The 26,796-nt window shown below is 36.0% G+C and overlaps 2 protein-coding genes across 9 annotated transcripts in view; one reads left to right on the top strand and one right to left on the bottom strand.

Annotated features, from left to right (window-relative positions):
• Positions 1-1,360: 1,360 nt before the first annotated feature.
• On the bottom strand, positions 1,361-26,526 carry INTS12 (integrator complex subunit 12). 4 transcript variants are annotated; one of them, XM_017516825.2, is made up of 8 exons: positions 26,396-26,490; positions 25,762-25,959; positions 17,599-17,763; positions 14,171-14,287; positions 11,906-12,093; positions 10,585-10,744; positions 5,353-5,499; positions 1,361-2,048 (listed from the first exon to the last, which is right to left on the bottom strand). In XM_017516825.2, the coding sequence occupies exons 2-8, from the start codon at positions 25,768-25,770 to the stop codon at positions 1,464-1,466; spliced, it is 1,371 nt and encodes a 456-aa protein (XP_017372314.2). In that variant the 5' UTR covers positions 25,771-25,959; positions 26,396-26,490; the 3' UTR covers positions 1,361-1,463. The 4 variants fall into 4 exon arrangements, with proteins under 4 accessions (XP_017372314.2, XP_037590260.1, XP_017372315.1 ...); XM_037734332.1 differs by having other exon boundaries at positions 14,135-14,287; positions 25,672-25,959; positions 26,396-26,475; XM_017516826.2 differs by having other exon boundaries at positions 14,135-14,287; positions 26,396-26,475.
• Positions 26,527-26,535: 9 nt separating this feature from the next.
• Positions 26,536-26,796, top strand: part of GSTCD (glutathione S-transferase C-terminal domain containing) — a 145,095-nt gene continuing 144,834 nt past the window's right edge. For all 5 annotated transcript variants that reach the window (XR_001821191.2, XM_037734329.1, XM_037734330.1 and 2 more), the window contains exon 1: positions 26,536-26,774. The gene's annotated coding sequence lies outside the window, so the exon portion shown is untranslated. The remainder of the gene's footprint in view (positions 26,775-26,796) is intronic.

The raw sequence follows: 26,796 nt of genomic DNA, 5'->3' as shown, positions 1-26,796 counted from the left end.
GGTAAACAGACATTTGCTGCCTATTGAGATAATGAATTCTAATTTATTACAAATAATTTACCACCACTATTTAACAGAGTAGTTTAAAATAATAATCTTTCCTTAAAAAAAAAAAAGACCAAGCTTAATTTTAAAACTTTGTCTTTACAGAGATTATCCATCAATACACTTTAGAATGATGAAGTTAGAAAAACCTAGGGATTAAGGAAGATGGTTTGAAATTAGAGATTTGTAGAGTTAAGACTTAGTGGCACACATCAAGGTTGATGGAACAGGCTGTTCAGAGTCTTGTGAATGTAGGGATTTGTTGGGTGTCCAGTTTTTTTTGCTGTAAATAATAAATTGTTTATCTGATGCAGAGGGCTTCCTATCTTCTCTCAGAATATATATGTACAACAACTGCTGGTTAATTTGCTAGCTTGCAAGTAAGACAATTCAGACCCTCCACATTTTCTGACTTAACCCATTTATGCCTAGTGTTCCATTATTGCAACGCTTAGCTTGTGGGTATTATTATACCCTACTGCTCAAGATCATCGCCAAGGTCTGACTTTTCACTAAAAAAATTTGCAACCTATGTCATAAATGGGTTAACAATGTACAAAATCTCAAGAATTAATCATTATATAGGAGATATTGTATACAAACTTAACTAAAATTAGGTAAAATGCTATAACATTTTGAGCACTAAGTAAGATAGCCTTTTCTTTTATAGTATAGGAAGAAGCCATAAGTGTGTGAACAAATCATACATTTTCATCCACAAAGACTCTTAGGAAATGGTATTTTTCTTCAAAAAATTATCAGGAATATGCATAACCGGGATTAATCAAAATTCTTATTTATTATGTATTATGTGCATATATTACATTGGCAATGTAGGAAAAAGTGAGCAATATGAGAAAAATATTGTATTAAACAGCATGAGAATTCACAATCTATTGGGAAATGATATATCCTTAAATAACTGAAATGAGGTGATAAAAAAGGTAAAGATACAATATGAGGTATGGTAAATCAGGGAAATCCATTGATATGGAAAATCAATTATGAAATGAACACCCAGAATATTGGGAGGAAAATAGAAAACTATGTTGGGTCATCTCTGCCACCACATAAAGCACTTCATTCATCAGGATCAACTCTTGGGGCTTTGCTAGAAGACAAACTCTTTCCTTTTCCTTAAATTCATAGATGCTATCAATCTTCGGAAGTTTTCATTGAGAACCAGTCATTCTAATCATTGTTTTCACACACTTTGGAAATCATTAAAATAAAAATGTTGAAGTCTGATTTAAAATAAAAGTTTCCAAGTTTTGTTATATAATATTTAGCATTTTAAAATAAGAAATGATAGAAATTTGATTATGAAGATGTTTATTAAATTACAGTATGTTACAGATTATATCCTAATAAGTCTTTCATCTTTAGGCTATTATGATATAAAAAACTACTTGGCCACATTACTTCTTGAGTTTCTTTTGGGCGGCTTTCTTCTTGACCATCTGTAATCGCTTCATAGCATTGAGCTGTGATTCTTGTGAGGTTGGACCTTTAAGGGATGCTGAGGAAGAGCTGCTGGATTCTGAAGCAGTTTTGCTAGTAGTACTTCCACTAGGTCTTGATGTTCCACTATTTCCATTCCCACTTAGTTGGCTGCTGCTTCCTGGAACTAAACTACTTGGACTAGGAAGACCTACTTTGCTGACATTGTCACAACTAACTGAGCGACTAAGGCCAGTTTTACCCAAGGTTAGAGGTGGAGGTGGTTTCAACGGTACAGTGGGTGTAGTGCTATTACCGGAACCTATTTTGGAACCTATTCCACCTTTGGATGATGTTGCCAGACCAGTCAAACCCACAGGTTTCTGGTTAGCTGATGAGGTAGCAGGTTTCCCAGTATTGTTTTGTGTTGTTGAACTCAATTTTGCTGTTGAGGGACCAGCAGAGGAGGTTTTGGCTGCAAAAGCTGCCCATCCAGTTAAGCCACTAGTTACTGATGAGGAAACGCTGGCACTAGAAGAATTTCCTGAAATAACTGTGGATGTCTAAAAAAATAAGGTAAATATTACATTATAGCCAAGTATAATCAATACCTATATAAACATCCTTGAAAATATAAATGTTGTTGACTTTTTATATCTAAGTGATGAACTGGGAAATTTAAATCACACCACCAAATTAATTTCTTATGAAGCTGGTCTGAAAAAACACACAGAACAAAACTTATCTGTATCTAGTTGGTATTATCATTCCCAAAGCAGAAATTTTTTGATGCCATATTCTTGTTCTAATGATTCCAAAAGAAAATATATGAAATTCCTTTTTGGGAATTGCTTTTAGATTCAGTTTTAAGCTATATCTGAAAACCAGATTTAGTGCTTTAACTTACTTTTTACCCAACAAGGTATTATCTAGCTTAGTTAAACATCCAATTCTTTTAGATTTTGCTCCAAATAACTAGGGATCATTTCAAAAATTTAATTCATTCATAATGGACAAAAATGCCCATATCCAGAATATTCAAGAGAACATAACCAAGATGAAGAGATTCAGTCAATGTTTATTTACTGAGTGAGAAAGAAGACAGCTGTACAGATTCCAAACCCACTAAAAAAATGTTCTAAATTTTGAGCAACAGCAACAGGACTGCAAAATATGTATTAAAAAGGTCTCATGATTTTAGTTTCACAATTTGCCCATGATTCCGGTTAAACTACCATAGAAGGGGTTCCTACTCCTTTAATAAGAATTTTATAAATTTCCTCATTAGGCTGCACAGTGACATTTTGGGTAGGACTGACTTACTCTCTGATACATTTCGTAAGGGTATATCATCTCAACTTCTCTGATTAACTTCCCTGGCTAATCAGAAGCTTACAGTGATACCAATGCCACTACATAAATACATATTGCTCTTGTTCACACAAGAATAGATTTTTTCACTTTCACAATAGGCACAAATGTATGTAGTTCACATTAATTTTGAATTGAAGTTCTTATTGACACCTTTTCTATCTTTATACTCTTAAGAAGATTCATAAAAGTGTTAAGTTCATGCGTAGGTAAAAGGTAAAATTTTACCAAATAACATCCTACTTTTAAAATGGTAGTTACTGTACCTAAAATATATTCAGTTATAATTTTAACTCTGAAAGGGTTGATAAAACATTTTTAACTCTTGAAAGGTAGCCTTCAATATTGTCTGCATGCATAGTTTTAGCCAATGTGAAAAGTAACAAAAACAGAGTTCTGAGATCTTTGTTTTTTAAGAGAAGGAATCCAGATATTTGTCCAAATACTCTGAAAATTGATAGGATGTTTTCCTACAGTATCATATTAACTATCTTATCAAGTTATCCAGAGAAGAAAAACTACATAAGCCGTACATTCCTAGAAGAATGTATACCAGCAATGGGAGAAAAAGGCAAGGAGTAAACTTTTACTTTTCAGTTATGAAATAATTTTTTTCCTTCTCTCGCTATTAAACATAAAACTGTCTGCCATATGGTTAAATGATCTTTCAACAAACTTCACAAAAGAAACCTATCTTTGGTAATTAAAAGACCAACACTTGTGAAGTACAAGCAAGAAAGCAAGTTCTATGTGTCTGGCATTTTATGTTAATAGCTTGCTATTGCTTAGTACTGCTTTTCAACATGACAGATGGTTTACAATACTATCAGGACACATAAAGCAAAATAACACAAACGATGGAGAACAAGTAATTTCTAACTATTTCAGTGTACAAAACAAATTTCTCAAGTTTTTAACTATAAATGTTTCTTGCCCATTTGCTAGATGGGCAAGTTAGAAAAGACATTTGCTTTTTATATGTAACTGGGACAATTTTTTTATAGTATAAATTTATTCACTTTTATAAAAAGTGAATTCTTTATTAAAAACACAAGATCTCTTAATCAAAACAAATATGACAGCAAAAGCTTTAATTTGTTTGCCATAAAATGATTTCATGTTGAATTTTATAAAAATAAACTTCAGTAGTAACAGATTAGTATAAAAATCTACTAAAAAAAGATTATGTGCAGAATATAGCAACTCTAATTACTTTGAATAAACTGGTTATTCTTACTTCTATTCCAATTCACCAAGTTCCTATGTGACAAATCAATAATGGATATCCATTGGATAGCAAATCTTCCCTGGCAAATTAAAATGAAAAATAATATGCAAATATAATTGTCAATACGTGTTTTTAAAGTACTTCATATTCTTCTTCATCACACCAAGGGTATTAAGCTTACTACTTATAATCACTTAGGCAATAAGTCTAGAGTTTTCTCCAGTCAATCTTTGAGAATCTGAGGCTATTTTTTCTTTTTTTGCATATTTAGTGCTATGCTTAACATTGGAATGTGTACCTCAGTAAAAGTATTCTTTTTGTTACAAATTAGATTAGAAAATTATTGCTTTCCATGATATAAAAATGCCAAGATATTAAGAATAATGTAGTATGATTTCAAGGATGCAAACTTAGGAATGAGAAAGGTAATACTCTTGCTATACAATGTGATGCCTTGGTATAAGAGGTAGATACCATTGAAAGTTCGTTATAAAGAAACAAAACAAGACAAAGCAAGAAAGCTCCTTCAATAGCTGATAAGTAGGAAGAAAAAAAATACAAGGCCAATCTGCTCAAGTAGTGTAAGTACTGTGGGGAGGAAAATTGTTGCCACTTGGGGCAGAGGTATTTTAAAATTTAAACCAGATTTATTTTTTTGGGGTGGGGGAAGAGGGTTGGAGTTTTGCTCTTGTCGCCCTGGCTGGAGTGCAATGGCGCTATCTTGGCTCACTGCAACCTCCACCTCCAGGGTTCAAGTGATTCTCCTGCCTTAGCCTCCCGAGTAGCTGATTACAGGTGCCCACCATCATGCCTGGGATTACAGGGCCTGCTACCACACCTGGACAGTTTTTGTATTTTAGTAGAGACAGGGTTCCATCATGTTGGCCAGGCTGGTCTTGAACTCCTGATGTCAGGTGATCCACCTGCCTTGGCCTTCCAAAGTGCTCAGACTACAGGTATGAGCCAGGTTGCCCAGCCTGAATGTAAAACAGATTTCTAATTGGAGATAAGTATCTAACCATATAAGAATGGTAAACAATGTCATTTTGGAATCATCATAGACTATTCCTATTTGTGATTAAAAAAACAGCAGAGTTAGACATTAAATAATAATATAAATGTTCCCTTTCTACCTAATAGAAGTCTTAATTTCTAAAATATACCCATTTAGTAAATAAAGTTTCTCATTAAATTTTTTATCAAGCAACTATTGTTTAGTCAACTAAATTTTAAGACATAATCTTAGACAAAAATAGAATCTACTATACCTTGACTTCTGTTCTCTTAAATGCTAGAAAAGTTGTCTCTTGTTTCAGTTTAGTTTCCGGTTTCTTAACCAATGGATCTTTCACAACAGGAGCTACAGAAACAACTGTAGGGGCTGGTTTCTGTGGTGGTTTCTGAGTTTTTTGAGCCTGTAAAAATCAGTGGATTAAATCAGATACAAAATCTTAACTGAAAATACAAAAAGATAATAATCTAACACAGGACTCATCATTGAAATAAAATACAGTAGAACATTTTAAAAAATATTTTGATAATGAATATATATGCTTTTTGACAAATTATTTTCATTATATTAATGGTTTTACAGACTGTATTAGTTTCTAAACAGTAAAGATAATATTAAACTTTAGAAATAATACAGAATAGGGTTAAATATTTTAATGAGATAAAATTGTTTTAAAAAAAGAAAAATCACAAACTACATGTAACCATTTGCTTTACTCATGATGAAGTACATTTATTTCTCATTGGGGTTGGTCAAATACATAGGAATTTTCTTCTTGGGGTCTAGGCATAAATCCCTCAGCTGCTGAGGACAAATTAAAACATAGCTCAGATCATTTATATGGTTTTACATGCAGAAATGGAAGAAAAAAAAAAACTACTGATAAATAATGACACTTTTTGAGGTTTTTCCACATTGTAGAACTAGCCACACTAAATCTTTAGAGAAAGTTCATAAATACAAATTTCTATGTTATCAAAGAATTTTCACCAACTATTCTTTTATAAGCATTTTCAGTTTTATTTCACAATAATCAATTTTTTCCCTTTATTTCATAGCTAGGCACTTTACTAAATTCTCCTATAAACTCTAATAATTTTTGAGTTTATTTTTTAGTGTTTTCTAGGTAGATAATTACAGCTGTTTATAAACAGTTATGCACAGTGTTTAAGAGTAATTTTTGGAGTCAAACAGAGCTGGGATTAAAACCCAGCAACTGGCCAGGTGCAGTGGCTCATGCCTATAATCCCAGCACTTTGGGAGGCTGAGCCAGGTGGTTCACTCGAGGTCAGGAGTTCAAGACCAGCCTGGCCCACATGGTGAAGCCCCAACTCTACTAAAAATACAAAAATTAGCCAGGTATGGTGGAAGACACCTGTAATCCCAGCTATCAGGAGGCTGAGGCAGGAGAATTGCTTGAACCCAGGATGTGGAGGTTGCAGTGAGCTGAGATCATGCCACTGTATTCCAGCCTGGGCAACAAGAGTGCAACTCCATCTCAAAACAAAAACAACAACAAAACCCAGCAACTATTTTTCTAGGTATGTTACCTCAGGCAAAATATGTGAATCTCTAAAAGCCTCATCCTCTTCGTCAGTAAAATGGTAATATCATCTGTCATGAAAATAAATCATGACTATGTAAGAGTTTATTTTAGCACAGTGTCTGGAACACGTTGAGTGCTAACAAAAAGTTACTGTTTATTCATCATTATTATTTACAAAGGATAAGCAAACTGAATTCAGAAAAATCCATCCATACTGAATAGGGAAAGATGCCCCCCCCCCATTCCACAGTCTTATAATCTTCATAAGCCCATACAGTACTATACCAGGAAATTTATTAACAATTTGTCACCATTTCTGGAAGTCAAACTTTGGCCTATTTTTTGGTCTTGTTTGGGCCTTCTTGTGTAATCTTGTGCCACTATTTGCCAAACTATACAGTTTTGGTCCTTAAATCTCAATTCATATCACTTTTTATACTACATATCTTCCATATCAAACTACACCTATCTTTAACACGATTTATAAAGTAACGATCAGATTAAGAATATTAAGAATGTTGGAAGATTATCTGTGGTAAAATATCTCCTATTAGCAGGAAAGGAGGGTTATCTTACCCTTTATTGCAAAGCCATGTTATGAGAATGCATCCCACATAGTAAAACAGGAACATATGACTTCAAAACCATGATTTTCAATCTTAACACTGACTTCCACTCACATCTATTACTCCAGAGGTTAGATTTTGAGGACCCACCTAACTTGCATGCTTTAACAGACAAAGACTAATTATGGTGAAGCCCCAGGAAGTACTTCTAGTTGTGAGATAATGTTTGGATCTTCTTCTGCCTCCCCTGTTTTATCCAGCCATCTTAGAAGCTGAGCAAGAAATACCCATAACCCTTTGTCCTTTACTGATAATACTACAATATAATTACAGATTCAGTTTTCTTCAACAAAGGCACTAAAATTTTCATTGGGTGACTGCTTCACACATTGCACAATGTAATAAAATTCTCCACTAAGGCACTAGCTGCCAGAATGGCAGCAATAAAAAAAAAAACCCACATATTTCTAAATGCTGCAAAATAGGAGTGTGTTACTACCTTAGATTGAGAACCATGGCAATAAGTGTTTTGAGTCTTTCACCTGAAACTGGGGAAAAACCCACTACTGGGTAGAGAGAAAATTACAGAACTGAAGAATAACCTTGGACCCTGCCATACATAAACACAACATTCTTAACTAGGTCTTCCTACAATAATGCATATTGCAGAACTTGCCCCAGTTTAAGGAATCTGTGCAAGGAGAAAGGGGATATCAGGTGCTATTTATAATATCTTTGAGATACCTTGGAACAATAACCAATGTACATGTAAGAATCTCACTCAAAGCAATTATAATTAGAATGATGGATTTAGAATCCCCACTGTTCCAAAACTCTCTCATTAAACCTTATATTTTCTGGATTCTGATCTTTAGGCTCACTTCAGATTATGTCTTTTGGTATCTCCCCACATCTACTCTGGGTGTATTCTAGTCATGTTCTAATATTAGCCATGACTCCCCATTTGCTACTTTGACTTTTGGACACACAGACCAGATTTACTGTTGATTTCTGGTACTAATCTACATTTAGCCTGGCATAGTGGCTCATGCCTGTAATCCCAGCACTTCAGGAGGCTGAGGCAGGAGGATCACTTGAGGTCAGGAGCTCAAGACCAGCCCTGGCAACACAGTGAGACTATCTCTACAAAAAATTTAAAAAACTAGCTAGGCCTGGTGGCACACGCCTGTAGTCCCAGCTACTTGGGAGGCTGAGGTAGGAGGATTGCTTGAGCCGGGGAGGTTGAGGCTGCAGTGAGCCACAGTCACTCTACTGCACTCCAACCTAGACAACAAAGTGAGACCCTGTCTCAAAAAAAAAAAAAAAATTCCATTTACTTCATTTTACTTAACTTAAAATAAGAACAGAATGTAGAATGCATCCAGTCTTAAGCTCTGCTTATGTGCTATGCCAATGAACTACATGATCTTATAGATAAATTAGATAATTTACAAAGCAGATAAAGAATAAACAGTATCCCAGATGAAGAGAAGAAGCTGAGAAACAAAATATATAGGAAAATGAAAGTTCTCCACATATTCAGGGAATGGCACACTTAGTCTACGCCAGAGTGGCCAGAGTATATGAATGTGTACGGTGAAGCAGTGAGACAAGAAGCTGTAAGGTAGAGTCAGGTCAAAAAGAGAAGGTCCATATATACACCCTAATGAGTATAACCTCATTATATAAGTAATTGAGAGCCACTGGGCATATAGAAACAGATAAATATTTTAGAATAATTCTAATGATATAGTAGGCAAAGTGGATTGATGGGAAGCAAGGAGATCTCTTAAGTGGCTATTGCAATAGACAAGCAATGGATTTGTGAAACAGTAATAAAAGAGAAATGAATAGATTTCAGAGAGATATAAGAGGTAGAATTAAAACATCTGGTAAACAAAGGGATATGGAATTAAGAGAGGCATCAAAGATGTTTTCTAATTCAGGCAATTGCAGAAAAAAAACTGGACAAAGGACAACTTTTACTTTTAAATATATTAAATTTAAAGTATCTATAGACTAGTCAGCTATAGAAGCTCACCCAGGAAGAAGGGTTAGAACCATAAACATAGATTTGACATAAAATAAATCAGAAAAAATGGAGGAGAAAAAACATGGGAAAGAATAGTGCTTACTTTAGCTAGTAAGGGAGTTAAAGTAATATAATAATAATAATAATAATAATGAAACATTGAGGACATACTAAAGAAAGACATTATTGTCATAATTTGTTTCTTTTGACAATTTCCAATTCTTAGTAGCTTCTTATCAATGCTCTGGAATGTATTGCTCATCTACATTAGTTACTACATGTAGTAATTTCAGTTGAGATCCTGGAGGGCTAATTTAAATAATAAATTAAATAAAAATCAAACTGAGTGGAAGAGATTGTAACTTGTCACAGAAATTTCCTGTTGCAAGCAAGAAATATACACACTATTGATATACACACTTTTCATTTACTACTATTTATTTCATAGGAATAAATAAAAACACTTCCTATTTCTGATTTAACTGATTAAAAAGTAAAATGGGTATCTTGAATTTTTACTTTTAACTAAGTACTCTGACCTTTAAAAGATATATTGGTTAGACAAATTTATGTAGAAATTCATTTAATTGACAGACATGAGAACTCCTCAATTGAGAATCACTATTTTAAGACAGGGACTAGAGATGGAAGTGGGAGGGAGAAGTGGTGAATAGGACATTATAGCAATTTCTTGTAACATTTATCTACTATATAAGTGAATAAAAGTTAGAAAACTATCCAGTATAACAAATGAAAAGACATTTCACTATGCTGTTAAAGGGGGGTATGTTAGTAAACAATAAAAAGAGAAAGTAAATTGAAAGAATGAGATAAATGGTCACTTGAGGACAATGAAAAGGAAAGACTAAGCAATAGAGAAACACAGCTGGAAAGACAAATACATACATATAAATATTGCCTCTGTGCACATCTTAGACATTCGGTGGTTTAAGCTCACTCAGGAATTTTCTGTATTTCCTTACCAGACCTCAACAAATAGTGGGGCTTTGTATCTCACCACTTCTCAGTGCTGCATGCTATTTTTAAATGTTTATGAATACGTTGACAGGCTAGTAAGCAATATTCATAATTTGTGTGTCACCAATCTTGTTTGTCTGTATTAGAATTAGACAAAACTAAACAGAGAAAAATGCACATAACATTGTCTGGTCTTTAGGCATAGAAATATTAATCGAATATAAATACTATACATACAAACATTTAAATAATCAGCTAATAGTTTATTTTTTTCAGTAACTTAAATATTCAAATCTTTGTTTTGAAAGACCAAACCAACAAAAACATTGACAGACTGTTTAAAATAAAGAAAAATATGATTCCTACCATTCTTTTCATTTGTCTGGTGCATCGGGCACAATACCACACCAGGCGAGGGTCATTTGCTTCCTTGTCTGTCACCTGGGGTTTATGGCAGTCTCGGTGGTAGAGATTATGGCACTCCTGACATTCTACTAATTGATTACCAGATGCCACCATCATTTGCCTAAGAAAAGATACCATTAGACATTACACTACTTTTTTTAATGCAATAATTTAAAGTTATTTCAGGGGCTGGGCATGGTGGCTCATGCCTGCAATCCCAGAGGCCAGAGACGGCAGATCATTAGAGGTCAGGTGTTCAAGACCAGCCAGGCTGACATGGTGAAACCTTGTCTCTACTAAAAATACAAAAATTAGCCGGGCATGGTAGTGCATGACTGTAATCCTCACGACTTGGGAGGCTGAGGCAGGAGAATCACTTGAACCCAGGAGGTGGACGTTGCAGTGAGCCAAGATCATGCCACTGCATTCCAGCCTTGGTGACAGAGTGAGACTCTGTCTCAAAAAGAAAAAAAAGTTATTTCAGGGTTGTTCTGGTAATGTTTGGTATATTAAAAAGGAAAAAAAAAAATCCCAGAAATCCAAAGAGCAAAATAACAAACCCAACACATATCATGCACAAAAGCATAAACTTTTAAAGCTTTTGGTCAGCAATAATATATAGAATGCCTTAATTAAATTTGGCTATTTTCTCCTTGTCATTTCTCATTGTAATTTTTGTCTTCCTCTCAGAAGGTAGTCGACTCTGACTAGTCCTCCAACAGTCTCATAACATTTTGCATGTATCTCTATTAAATTCCCTTACGTTAGTTAGCTATATGTTATTGTTGTTCTTCATTAATATGAGTTACCTGAAGGTGAGAACTGGACCTAATAATCCACAGTGCTTAGCACATTACTGCTTACACACAGGGTGCTCAATAAATGTGTGATGAGATTAATTGAATGAAACCACATGTGTATAAAAAAGTATAAATTCCAACAATACAAAAAGCAATCACCATAGCCTTAGATGATCATAGATATATATATCATAATATAATAATTGCTTTCCCTCTAGAACACAAAAATGCAGAAAATGTTACTACAACATAACAGATTTAAAAGTTACAGTTGGGAAGACAAAACTGTTGACAATTTTCGACATGTTAAGGTGTTATACGGGCAGTTCATAAGGCATCTACTTATCTCCACCCCAGTTCCAAATAATAAAAACAAAATGGAAAATGTGCAACAATTGTTCTGATTTGGGGGTTCGGGAGTGGAAAGGGGTTGTCTGTTCTTTACAAAATAACAAAAGAATCTGTGGCAAGGCACAACTTACCTACAAACAACGCAGGCCAATCCCATTTCCATGGCAAAATCATCAGCACTGGTCTCCTCAAAACTGGAAAGGTCAGCCATAGCTAAGTCCTTGCTAGTTTGGACAGTAATGGGAGAGGACTGTGTCTCTGGTTTCTCCAATCTAGGTTTCTTTGGAATATCAACTCCTTCAGTGACGTCTGATTTTATCTATAAAAAGCAGGCATCAGAAAATAATAAAGTAATGTGGTAAAATAAACCTTAAGTCACTGAAAGATGAATAAGAAGGACAGTAGGCAATGATCAAGTTGATTTTACAGATATATTCACATATTTAGGGACAAATGTGCACATTAAAGATCTGTAGAAGAATTGCAACAAATTTATCAGTACATTAAATGAAACCAGCAAGATAGAAATAAATAAATCACAACAGTTTAACAAACATTTGTATTTTACTTTGTACTTCTGTTAAAGAATTCTGGAAGTTTGATAGATTTACTTATACTAGTACAGCCTTACCAGTACAGACTTACTAGTATGGATTTACTTCTACCGTATAAACTTAACACATTACCATGTTTGCTTCAGAGCAAATTCAGATTCCCTTCTTTAAGGTATAAATATTATTAATATGCCCATTAGATTGGCAAAAATGAAGAAGCCTGGTAAGATATGGAATTTGGAATTCTTATATGTTGTTGATGAGAGTGTAAATTTAGTACATCTACTTTTGATAGCAATTTGGCAATGCCCAGTAATGTTGAAGATGTCATATCCTATTACAACCACTCATAAGTATACCTCCTATAGAAACTATTAACATGACATATATACAATGTAGTTCACTTAAACTGCATTTTAATAGAACAAAAGGAGAAATATCTAATTGTACATCAGTAGGGGAATGATAAACTAGTTAATTTACAGAATAAGTATTATACAGTAGCTAAAAGAAATCTAGATCTATATGCATCAATATACATAAATTTCAAAAGCACATAGTTGAGTGAAGAAAATGTTACCAAAGGATATATACACACACACTGTATGATATCATTTACATATTTTTTTTGAGACAGAGTCTTGCTCTGTTGCCCAGGCTGGAGTACAGTGGTGCAATCTCAGCTAACTGCAACCTCCACCTCCTGGGTTCAAGCGATTCTCATGTCTCAGCCTCCTGAGTAGCTGGAACTACAGGTGTCTGCCACCAAATCTGGCTAATTTTTTTTATTTTTAGTAGCGATGGGGTTTTGCCATGTTGGCCAGGCTGGTCTCAAACTTCTGATCTCAAGTGATCCACCTGCCTCAGCCTCCCAAAGTGCTGGGATTACAGGCATGAGCCACAGTGCCCAGCCTCATTTATGTAAATCTAAAAGCAGAGAAATAATATAACAGTTTATGAATAGCCACTATTTAGCAAAAGTATGAAAACATACGGGATAATATAGTCCATCCTGAGGGCAAGGATTACTGAAGATATGTTTTAAATGTATTTTTTTCCTAATTACTAAAATCTTAATTACTATTTGTAGAAATCATCTAAAAATAGACAATCCAAGAATTATCTTTGGCCCCGTTTAGGTGCATGCCATTCTATAAAGTTTATGTTTAGTCATTTACATGTATGTGTTTTCCTATCTTTGCTTTCTTGCTTTAGTTTTTTTTTTTTTTTTTGAGACAGCACCTCACTCCCTCACCCAAGCTGGAGTGCAGTGGCACGAACTCCATTCACTGCAATCTCTGTCTCCTGGGCTTAAGCAATTCTCTCAACCCCCTGGACCCCAAATAACTGAAACTACAGGTGCGTGCCACCATGCCCAGCTGAGTTGTGTATTTTTTGTAGAGGTGAGGTTTCACCATGTTGCCCAGGCTGATCTTGAATCCTGAGCTCAAGCAGTCTACCTGCCTCAGCCTCCCAAAGTGTAACCATCTTTTCTTCTCAACGACTGTTCCATCTAGGATCTCTGAGTCATAGAGTAAAGTTTACACTCAAAATTACTATACTTCCTAGGACTCAAATATTTACTGATAACAACTTTTAACCATTTAACTTTAAAATTTGTAAATTTTACTCATTTTTTGAAAAGTCAAAATCTATAGCTATCAATATATATTCACTGAGTGATGACTATTATATATCTATACCTATTACTACATAAAAGAAACAGGCATAAAACATTGTTTCTTTCTGCCTATGGAACAACTAATTAACTTTTTTTCTTTTAACAAGATTAAAACAAAATCTTACTTTATCAACAGGTCTCTTTTCAGCTTCCTTCTTTACCTTTTCAGTTGTGAGGGCCTTGCCATTATTATTGCCAGAAGGAAGACTGGATGATATTTTGGGCTCTTGCTTAACGGAAATGTTTTTTGTGCTTGAAATTTTGGGTGGCTCCACATCCTAAAAGTTGAAAAAAGATACCAGTAATTAAATATTAAGACTAATTATAAAAAATGGATTAATCAAAACAATTTTCAGTTAAAAATTAAGACATTTCATTATAACCAATGTAATATTCCTTTCTTAAATAGCTAAATAGCTTTATTGAGAAATAATTGATATATAAACTGTACCTTTTCTTTTTGAGATGGAGTCTCTGTTGCGCTGGAGTGGCAACAGAGTGGAGTACAGTGGCACAGTTTGACTCACTGCAACCTCTGCCTCTTGGGTTCAAGCAATTCTTCTGCCTCAGCCTCCCAAGTATTTGGGACTACAGGCGTGCCACCACACCCCGCTAATTTTTGTATTTTCAGTAGAGACAGGGCTTCACTATGTTGACCAGGCTGGTCTCGAACTCCTGACCACAGATGAACCACCCGCTCAGCCTTCCAAAGTACTGGGATTACAGACATGAGCCATCATGCCCAGCCCAAACCGCACTTATTTAAAGTGCAAAATTTCAAAGTTTTGACATATATATACCTCTGTGATACTATCACTGCAATCAACATAATGAACATATGTATCACCCCTCCAAATTTCCTTGTGGCCCTTTGTTATTACCCTCTTACAGATATACACCCTAGAGAAAATATGTCTCCCATCCTCAAGCAATCACTTACTTGTTTTCTGAAACAATAGATTAGTTTGCATTTCCTAGAAATTTATATAAATGGAATCATATAGTATGTACTCTTTTTTGGTCTGGCTTCTTTTACTTAGAATATTTCTTTTGAAATTCATCCACGTTGTTAAGTGTATCAATAGTTCATTCCTTTTTATTGCTGAATAATATTCCATTGAATGAATATACCACAATTTCTTTATCAATTTACCTATTGGTGGATATTTGGGTTGTCTACAGTTTGGGACTATTAGAAGTAAAGCTGTTACGAATATTCATGTACAAGTATTTGGACATACCTATGTTTTTACTTCTCTAGAATAAATATCTAGGAGTGGGTTATATGGTAAGTATTTTTCATCACAACTAATTTTGTACGTTCTTTGTGAGATAAACTTCCATTTTAGAACCCCACTAAAACATTTTTGTTTCCTTAGTAATAATATGTTTAATTTCTTAAAAATTGCCAAACTGTGGTAGTACCATTTTACAATTCTACCAAGCATATCTGAGAGTTCCAATTCCTTCCTAGCCTCACCAATACTTGGTATGGCTAGTCTTTTAAAATTGTAGATGTTCTAATGAGTATGTAGTGGTATCTCATTGTAGATTTAATTTACATTTCCCCAATGGCTAATGATGTTAAGTATTTTTTCAAGTGTTCATTTGGCATACATATATCTTCTTTGGTAAACTATTTGATAAAATATTTTGCCCATATTAAAAAAATGAATGTTTGTTTCATTATTGGTTTTAGAGTTCTTCATAGGTTTTGGGTACAAGGCCTTTATCAGATATATGATTAGCAAATATTTTCTCTCAGTGTGTGGCTAGTTTTTTCATTCTGTTTAAAACTTCAATTCCTTCTTCATGTATTATAGCTTTGCTGATATAGATAACTTGTTATTTATTGTTATTAATAGTATGCATAAACTTGTTTATGTATATGGCAATTCCTCGGAAAACCCTCTCCCTAAAAAGGGAGGTACTCCATGCTATTCTAAATAAAAGTAAAGCAGCTGATGCATTTCATTTTACTGTGATAATATGTAAAAGTACACAAGTATAAATGGAAATAATACACATCAATTTCAGAATAGTAATTACCTCTGAGAAGGAAAAGAAGGGAAAGGAAAAATCTGAACTAGTGGTGGCAGGGCTTGATATATTATTGTGCTGACTGCTTAGACAATGGGTTAGCAAACTGAGGCCTATAAATAGTTTTTTATAAACACTTATATTAGAACACAGCCACACCATTCATTTATGTATAATGTATGGCTGCTTTCACATTACCATCGCAGAATTAAATAGTTGCAACAGAGACCATCCGAACCACAAATTTGGCTCTTTATAGAGTCTGTTGACCACTGGTGTAGACTTAGTAAAGTGTTGAAGAAAATGTTAATAATGCAAATGAAACTTAAAAGTATATTGTGGGCCAGCCGTGGTGGCTCATGCCTGTAATCCCAGCACTTTGGGAAGCCAAAGTAGACAGATTTCTTGAGTCCAGGAGTTTGAGACCAGCCTGTATTGATTTGCTCAGTCTGAACTCATGAACCTACTGGAATAAGAATGGATGGAAGAAATGAAGTCACAATGTTTCTGCTATTCAAAGTACAATAAAAAGGCTTCAGAGTACTAGACCTAGTGTTGAAAGGTGGCTGGTGACAAAACACCAGCAATTACTTGGGCTCTGAGCTTGGGACTTGATCCTCTCTTGAACTTCAGATTCTGGTTAGGCTTGAGCTAGTCATGTTCTACCTTTTGGGGACAAAATACCAGCATTTACTTGGGCTCTGAGCCTGGGTCCACAGACCTGAGTGATTTGGAGTTTCAGGGCCAGAGCTTAGAAGAATTCAAAAGAATATCTTAGTAGGTATTAGGAAATATAATAAGAGTTGTCATTCACTGACAGCCTATTATGTACCAGGCTGACTTATTTACTGTATCTCCTTCCATTTTTACAACTCTGCAAAGTAGTCCTTATTATCCCCATTTTACCAATAAACAGAGACTAGGTGAAATGAAGTTACTACATACCTCAGTTTCCTTATGTAAAATGAAAAAAAAAGTATCTATCTTAAAGGATCATTATAATTAAAATTAATTTTTCACCTAAACTACTCAGAAAAGTGCCTGGGACATCAAGATATGTTGTCTATTATCATCACACATAAGTGGGATTTAAAACAGGTATGTGTGGTTTCAAAACGTATATTCTCTTCACATAAAGCCACCATTGGCTACTTTGTTATTATCAAGATAAGGGCTACACAGTTCTCCAAGTTCATCCATACCTCCTTTTCTCTTAAATTTTCCTACCCATATTCAATTTATTTTGTTGGAAAATCTGTCCTTTTATTTTTTTTAATCCTTAAAACATTAGAGAATAATTAGAAGTAAGTTGTGGTTACATTCAGCAACTAAAAAAAAAATTCTGATCATAAAGAATCGGAAATTGAAGCCAATTTTTCTGTGTGGTGTAAAAACTTTAAGGAAAGAAAAAAAAATAAAGAATATAATTACTTTGTGCCACATGGAAAGATTATTTCAGCTGAGACTGTTTTGAGATGGTCTATATGTTATCAATGTACTACTACATGCCTTACAAAACTCTCTCCAAGCTTTTTATTCATGTAGGTACCTTTTGGGATGGACGGTAACTGGAATCAATGCCCCGAGCCAAAGATTCATCAAGCAGTGCTTTTAGCTTTTCAGCAGAATCTTTACTCTTTGAATGTAAGAAACCTAGTGCTTTCAAAAAAATGGGATCAAGTTCCAAGTTCACAGTAGCAGCCATTGCAAACACCTGAAGGAAAAAAAGAGGAAGTAATTTAGAAGACAATGCACAATTACCTATGTCAAAGTTGTACTTTTGGTTTTTATTTATAATAGATAATAATGTGCACGATACAAAATTTAAAATTACCAAAAAGTTATTACAGATAAAAGTAAACTTCCTTCTTACTCTTGACAGTCATTATCTAGTTTCTTCCCCCTGAAACAACTAGCATTATCAGTTTTCTGTGTATCTATCTCAATGGTAAAGTTTTAAATGCATGTAAGCTTCTCCCTGCCACAGAACTCCTTCCTACCTGTTTTAAAAGATACACTTTACAGTTTCAGTACATAGAACTTGATGTGTTTAGGTCAAGTTTACTCTGTATTGAAATTTCTTCTCTCAAACTTTATTTCCATAACACAAATAAAGATAGTGTTGACGTGTTTGTGCGTGTGTGTACGGGGTTTCACAAGAGGGCAGTTGTGAAAAGGTGTGTTAAGTGATTAGCTATCACGGTCACTGTTGTCGCTTTTACTTCAACTCTTAATGTCTCAAAAACATATTAATGATAACCTTATTTAGATTGTGGTAGCTCATGCATTAACCTATTTTTAAAAGTAAGGTCTCTGAGGGGGGATATCCTATCTACTTGAAACACGCATGTGGACACACACATACACACACACACACACACACACAGCGTGCCTATGATGCTTTGCGTCCTAAGGACCTTAAAAATAGCCAAGATGGATAAAGATATACATCAAAGGCTTATGAAATTCCACATTAAAAAGTTTTGTTTTTAGTTAATACCAATGCTATCATGTGGTTCTGCTTCTGGCTGTCACTTTTTCAAAGACCTCTCCAGGCAAAAAATTATCAGAATAAGAATGTATTCTTTGTGTTCAATCCTTTGAACAATATATTATAGCTTGAAATCTTCTTCTATCCTTGAGGTTAATATTATAATAATGCAACACACTTGCACTGCTACAGTTAGGGAACTGTCAGCAATTCCACAGTTATCTCCCACTTTCAGGGGTTTATAACACCATTAAAACTTGCCGTAGGTTGAATCCTGGCATATGAAAGCACGTCTGAAAATGGATTTTGTTTGTTCCCACCCCTCCAACTGCACTCCTCATCCCTCTCCACATCTGACAGGAGGCACACATACACATCCCTAGGCTTTTTTTAAAAAAGTTTCCAGGAAGGTATTAGTTATCTACCTGATAACTTCAAAATTATTGTCGAATTCTGTACTTTACTAAAATATCATCTGAATCACCCAAGAAAAGGAGTCCAAAGGCCCGTACTATAATGAAAAAGTAACCTTATCTCAAACTGTTATAAGAATTTAACAAAATTGAAAAGCAGCCTCTGTCACTTCTTAAAATTATATCATTACATACATCACCTCTACATAATAACAGGTACAGGTAAGTTATTTTAAAATTTACTCATGGGGCTGGTCACCAAGTATATTTTGAGGAAAAAATAGCTCCTCAATAAAATTTCCATGATTAAAAGGGTAAATGTGCCATTCCTTCAGCATATACAAGAGTAACAGCCTAATTTTTTTTTTCTTTAAACTCCACTCCTGTGACAGTTTACTAATCTTTCTACTGATCTCATTTCATCTAGGTAATGGGAATAGCAGTTTACTTATCCAGATTGTTATAAAACAATTTCTTTTGTTGGGTACTGATTAAAGGGTTGACACCTAAAAGAATCCTTGTGATATATTAGAAAAACCATTACCTGAAATTTCTATGCTGAAAAAATGAAAGCCAAGTATTTATTGCTATGTATTTCTACAACCACAGGTAAAAGCTTTGCATTACAGATTAGATGATAAGAGTCAGCACCTAGATTACAAGACTATGGAAGTCATCAACACCAACATTCCAGCTGGAACCTTGGAGTCAGTTCTGTTTATGCAATCTTGCCATTATAAAACTTAACAGACTTTGTACCCCTGACCTAAATTACTAACAAGGCCTTCTGGCCCAGTGGTCCCCACAGTGGAATGCAGGGAAAAAAATATTAACTTTTAAATTTATTTTTATTTATTTATTTATTTTTGAGATGAAGTCTCACTATGTCACAAAGGCTGGAGTGCAGTGGCAGGATCTTGTCTCACTGCAGCCTCTGCCTCCTGGGTTCAAGTAATTCTCCTGCCTCAGCCTCCTGAGTAGCTGGGATTGCAGGTGCGTGCTACCACGCCTGGCTAATTTTCGTATTTTTAGTATAGACGGGGTTTCACCATGTTGGTCAGGCTGGTCTCGAATTTCTGACCTTGTGATCTACCCACCTCGGCCTCCCAAAGTGCTGGGATTATAGGCATGAGCCATCACACCCAGTTCTACTTATTTATTTAAAAAAAAATCTATTCACATACATAGTGATACTAGTGTATGTATATAATTGATTGTGAACCTCAAGGAGCTTTATCTTCAGCCAGTGAAATCTGAAACTTGCCACAACTATTCTTCTCTTTTATTACAATCAATTCTCCTTTTTGACTACAATCTTCCATTACTCTATCTCTTCCACTGCCTTAACCCAGGGATCCCTTCAAGGTACCAAGTCAATCTTTCTTTTGTATTTATTTATTCATTTCTCTATTCTCATTCTACTTGTTCTTTATTACAGAAGCCTCCAATTTCTTGCCCCTTCTGCTTTCTCCTTATTGGCACCCTCTTGGCCTTTTTGTTTTTTCACCAAACAGAAAACACTAGCTGAGCCTAAAATAAAACACTCATTGTTACGTGGTTTATATTTAATATTTTAGTTTTCTATCTTACTTTTACTCTCCCTTTTTTGTTGCCTTCTCTAATTTCTGTTAGTTCTCCTTCCTTACTGGCAAATATCCGTATAGTGAAAGAAGTTGTTTCTACAGCAGTCACAAGAGGTTGGCAACTTGGTGTAACTGTGTTGCTCTATACATACAAAAATATTTTCCTGGAGTTACACCAAATCACATTACTTCCATATAATTCCTGTATATTCCTTTCCTGTATATTCCTACACCCATGGCCAAAACAGACTGTAAAAGAGCCATATCATTCTTACTATGGATTAGTGTTCTAGAAAACACAAAGTCCTGTGTGTGTGTATATGAAAGAAAAATGTATACATGAAAGAAATTTAATATATTAAATGCAGGTTTCATTTTAAAACGTAGGTGTTGCTTTAAAAAAAGAAGAATGTCAGAAAATTAATATTTACCACTTTAAACTTTCAATGACCTAGGGAAGTGGTAGTAGTATTATTGATAGGAGCGAATTCTTAGGTGATACTAGGAATTAGCTGTGTCAAATGCATATAACACAGAAATCCCCATTACTAAACAATGATCTTTCTCTCTATCTCTTATTATCCTTGATTTATTGCAGGATGCCATTTTACTTCCTATCCAGCTCATTCTGTTGTCCAACCTTTCAATAACTCATTCAGTACTCTAGGCACCTGAAAGCCTTACAGTTTTACCTATTTTATAGACATCCACCCTGCTAGCTATTTTCTCTCTCTGGCTGCACCCAAACTCTAAGTCCAACTGAAAGGAATACATATACACTCTGTACCTTCAGAATCACCAATCTCAGCTTGGCATTCAATACAACTTGGCAATTCTCTCACAATTCTCTGGTCAACTCACTTCTGTATTTTCTGCAAAGATCAGTTATACTTTTCTTTTAAAATCGCTTCTGTGTTTCAATAGATGGCCTCACCTACTTCACAAAAAAAAAAAGAAGCTGTCAGAGAGTAATTAAGTAAATTTCCTTCCAGTACATCTACAAATTTACTTGCACCCATCCTTTCTTCTTTCCCATCTAATAAAAAAGGAGAAGGTGGCTCTCTATGCAATGTCACCTAGATTTGATCCTATCTCTTCTTGTCATCTCTCAAACCTTGACCTATGAATTATTTACCATATCTTTTTTTTCAGCCTTTTCTACTGGCACCTTTTCATTGACATTTAAATATATTCAAATATCTTCTATCTTTTCTCTTTTATAACAAAACTTTCTCAGAAATCATCTACTTTTGTACTCTTTTTCTTCATTTTTTCTATTTACACAGCAATTCTTGCAATTTGGCCTTTGTCCCCACTATTCCATAAAAATGCTCTCACGAGTCATTTGCAGCCTCAGTCAGGTAAACCTAATACATCTAATTTTCCCTCCTACTTCTTTGTCAGTTATCTTTGTAGGTTCTTCCTATCCAATTCAAAATGAGATCCTCAATGCTAGGTTCTGGGTCTCTCCTTGATTTGTTCTATCTTTTTCCAAAAATGTGTTCTCCGGGTCAGCAGCATAGGGATCACGTCAGAACTCAGAAATGCAAACTCTTGGTCTCCATTTCTAGGCCTACTGAAGACAAAACTCCAGGAGTAGGGTCCAGAAATCTGTATTAAACCTTCCAGGCAATTCTATCTACTACTCTAAAGTTTGGGAGTTATTGCCCCAGACAATCTGATATACATATAATATTTTGCCAGTGATTACAAATATATCTCTGCAGTCTATGCCTCTCTCCCAAGATCCAACTGCCAGGTTGACATGGATATCTCATCGGTGCCTCCTATTGAACATGTCTTCAACAGAGCCACTCATACACTCTTCCCTTTTCTCCTAACCAGTTCTTCCTCTAGTAATCCCTTTTTCAAATGATATTTACCCTAATGCCCAAGCCAGTAACTCGGAAGCAGCTTTAACTCTTCCCACTTCCTTAATTCCCACCCCCAATTCAATAACTAAACCTCTTAAACATATCTCAAATCTATCCACCCTTTTCAATCTTTACTGCCATCACCTTTGACCAACCTATCATTATCTATTTTCTGACCCACTGCAATAACTTAATCAGTCTCCCCACAATCACTCTTGTCATCCTCTAAACCTTTTCATATCACTCACTTGCTTAAAATCCTTTTATCACTTCTTATAATCCAAAGGTTAAGGAATAAGATTCTAACAAGGTCTCTAATTCTCTACATCAGGGGTCCCTAACCTCCAGACCATGCAGCAGTAAGTGAGCAGCAGGCAAGCAAGTGAAGCTTCGTTTGTATTTACAGCCGCTGCTCATCACTTGCACTGCCACTTGAGCTCTGTCTGTCAGATCAGTAGTAGAATCAGATTCTCATAGGAGTATGAAACCTCTTGTGAACTGTACATGTCAGTGATCTAGGTTGTGTGCTCCTTATGAGAATCTAATGCCTGATGATCCATCACAGTTTCCCCCATAACCCCCAAATCAAACTGTCTAGTTGCAGGAAAGCAAGCTCAAGGTTCCCACTGATTCTAAATTATGGTGAGTTTTCTAATTATTTCATTATATATTACAATGTAATAATAATAATAGAAATAAAGTGCACAATAAATGTAATTCACTGAACCATCCTGAAACCATACCTCCATCACCCCACCTCCGCACAACTCCCAGGGTCCATGGACAAATTGTCTTCCATGATACTGGTCCCTGGTGCCAAAAAGGTTGGGGACCATTGCTCTATATGATCTGGTAACACATATAAGGAAGTTACAACAGTACCTGGCACATAGTTCACACTTATTAAATGTTATGTAGTATCTTAGGCCATTCCCACTCTGTTTTATAGCTATCTGACTCATTTCAAGTCCTCCAAGATACTCTTTCTTACCTTAGCACTTCAGTAGAAAGAGTGCCACCCCCACCTCCATCTTAAGTCACCTCTGAAGTTTCAGTTTTTCCTGCACATTCCCTCAACAAAATTAGAAGTTTTACCATTTTATAGTCCAAAAACATTCTGTACTTATTTATAATATTAATCACACTGTTAATTATGTAAATAATCTTTCTTTCTCAATAGAATTTAAGTTCCATGTAGGCAGGCAGTGGATTGGTTTTACCTACTGCTGTAACCCCTGTCTGGCAGAGTTCCTGGAAAACAGCAGATAACAGTAAATGTCGGCCAAGTAAATACTTGTTATCTACTTCCAATTTCATAAAACTTTCTCCTCCCTTGAGTTCTGTTACACTCAACTTTTCTGTTTGTCCTCTTCTATCTCTCACTACTCTTTCTTTGGCTTATCTTCTGATCTTTGTTGCTTTTGGTATTGCCCAAGTTTTTGTCCTTGGCTATCTTCTTAGTTCTGCTAGCAGTTTCTTCTTGGTAATCCTACACATATCAGGTTTTCAACTATCATCTCTGGGCAGATGATTTAATATGTTTTACCTCAACTATAATCTCTCTCTCTCTCCTTTTTTTCTTTTTTTTTTTGAGATGTGGTCTTGCTCTGTCACCCAAGTTGGAGTGCACTGAGATCATGACTCACTGCAGCCTTGAACTCCTGGGTTCAAGTGACCCTCCTGCCTCAGCCTCCCAAGCAGCTAGGACTACAGACATGCACCACCATACCGACACCCAGCTAATCTTTTTTTTTTAAAGTTTTGGTAGAGACAGGGTCTCACTATGTTGTTCTTATCTGGTCTAAAACTCCTGGGCTCAAGCAAACCTTCTGTTGTGGCTTCCCAAAGTGCTGGGATTACAAATGCAAGCCAAATCTTTTCAATTTAAATCCCATGTTTCCAAATGCTTAGTGTATGTGTCTATCTGGCTCCTTAATGGCATCTCAAATTCAGATATAACTAAAATTGAGATTCTGATTATCTTCCCGAAAAGTTCCTTGTCCTGCTCTTACTTTCAATGAATGATACAACTTTCTGTTAGTCAGGTCTGAGACCCAAATCTTTCCTTCACTGAGTCCTCCTCTATTCTTTAGAGTCAAATAATCAGCAGGTCTCTCCTGTGGATTTTGACAGCAAAATTTTTCACACTTGTCCTACTTTTCACTTGAGCAGCCACTACTGGAATTCAGTTTTTATTAACTTATTTGAACTATGGCAATAGCCATGTTATTTTCCTTGACTTCAACATTGTTGCCACACTAATTTTCCTGAAATCCAATTTTCTTCTTTTTCATTAAAAAAAAAAAAAGTTCATGCTAAGAAGTTAGGGCTTTCTATCACCTTCTAAATAAAGCCTAAATTTCTTCGCTTAGCATTTAAGAAGATTGAGTAATTGGCACAAAAATTATCATTTATCATCCTCAGATCTGCCTAATAGCTAGCTGGCCTTCCCACTCTTATTTTTTTGTCTGGGAAGCTTTTCACTCATTTTTATATTTCTACATCCTATCAAGACCTGTTCAAATGCTACTTCTCATGAAGACTTCACTGACAGCTGTTGTGCCCCTCTCCACTCCAAATCCTGTTAATAATCTCTCCCTTCAAGGATATCTCATAGTGATTTTTCATGGTAGTGCAACTTTCTACCTTGAAGCATTTTTTTTTTTTTTTTTGGCACAAGTGTTATGTCCCCTATAAAACTCTGAGTATTTTAAGGGCAGAATCTATACATATCTTTTTGCCTATCTCTTTACCAGTCTACAAAGTACCGCAAAAATAATAGCTATAGAATTATTGGAATTAAGTGATCAAAATATAGCGGTCTTATGTTTCCATCTACACAATTATAGCCATTTCCAAGGTCCCTTTAGCAAAAATCACAAAAGTAACTCGCCCCTACCCCCACAAAAAAATCTGCAAACATCAAAAAGCAAAAGCAAAGGAAGACAATCACCTCTTTCATGACTGGGGGCTTGTAGGACAATCCTCCTAACTGTAATACTCTCATAATCTTTCACCTGGCTTGCTTAAATTCATTAATCCCACTGGACTGTAAACTTCATGAGAGCAGGAACTTTTGTTTTGTTCACTGTTATATCCCTAGTGCTTCAAACTTAATAAGGGCTCTAAAATATTTATTGAATGAACTAGGTTTGGGTAAATGTCACCCTTATGAGGCTTCTGTGACCTCTCCAACCTAAATTGGGCATTCATATGTAAATATAAGTATGTGCTTTCCTCTAGATCTGTTTTTCACCCTACCTGCCAATCTCAAAAGAAGTCCAAAGTTGATCATACGCATGTGCCCCAGATGAAGGAAACTGAATCTATTCACACAGAGTGCAGTATTACCATTTCCATTTCATAATGACTCTAAAAAACTTTTTCCTTCATGACTTCGCAAGCTCTCGCAATCCCTTCCAATAAACATTCTTTTAAAGATGCTGCCGCTTTCATTCCTCCACTTGGTTCTGGATAACAGATGCCTTAGGGACACCTGGAATTGCAGGAGAAAAGGCTCCGATTCCAAACCAATCAAGTGGCTGAAAGCTGACAGCAAACAGAAAAGGAATGTCAATCCTTTGATCAAAGCATGACACACCGAAGGCCTAGAATGAGGGATGGTCCTTGACAGGGAAGCCAAAAGATGAGAGACAAGGAGGGAGCTACGTAGAGAAGTCACAAAAACCCTCTAACAAAGTCCGAGGCAGGGTTCCAAGTCCCTAGTCCCTAGACCTAGAAATATTCTCAGTCCGCATGCCCCGGCCCGCAACTCCCTCGAAGGAAGCCCGGTCCTCACTGAAAGAGGAGAGCAGTTAGTCTAGGGCACGCAACCGCCCGCAAATTACGATGTTTCCCCTCGAGGAGCGAGTTAACTAATACCCCACGTAGCTACTTTCCCACCTAACCCCTAGCGCGGGTTTGGGAGGGGAGGTCGCGAGCCTCCAGGAGGCTGCCGGGAGCAGAGTCGCTCAGCACAACTCACCGTTCCGCCCCGCCCTGCCGATCCGTCTGGTCCCGGTGGCCTCTTCGGAAACGGTTCCCGCACTGGCGGGCTCCGAAAGCGGGAAAACAAAGGTTCCCACAGTAGGGCCGGGGGAAACGTTTGGCAGTGAGACAGTAGGAAGTGACGTTACTTCGCCTTTTCCGGTCCGCCGGATTATGAATGACGGTCGGCGGGAGTATTTTCCAGATAAACAGCCTGTTGTTTTTCTCTCGGCTTCTGTGGAAGTTAGTGGTTTGCAGGCAGCAGCTCCCAGAGGCAGCCTCGGAATTCCAGCTCCGCCTGGGCGGGAAGGCGCAGGCGGCCCAGGTCTCCGACACGCTCACGCACCCTCCCTGCCTGGCCGCGCCTCTGCGACCAGGTAAAGAGGGCGCTCGGGCCGC

Source organism: Cebus imitator, unplaced genomic scaffold, assembly GCF_001604975.1.
Source record: "Cebus imitator isolate Cc_AM_T3 unplaced genomic scaffold, Cebus_imitator-1.0 Scaffold606, whole genome shotgun sequence".
NCBI lineage: Eukaryota > Metazoa > Chordata > Mammalia > Primates > Cebidae > Cebus > Cebus imitator.
The sequence above is the reverse complement of the archived record's forward strand: the minus strand, read 5'-3'. Positions and strand labels throughout refer to the sequence as shown.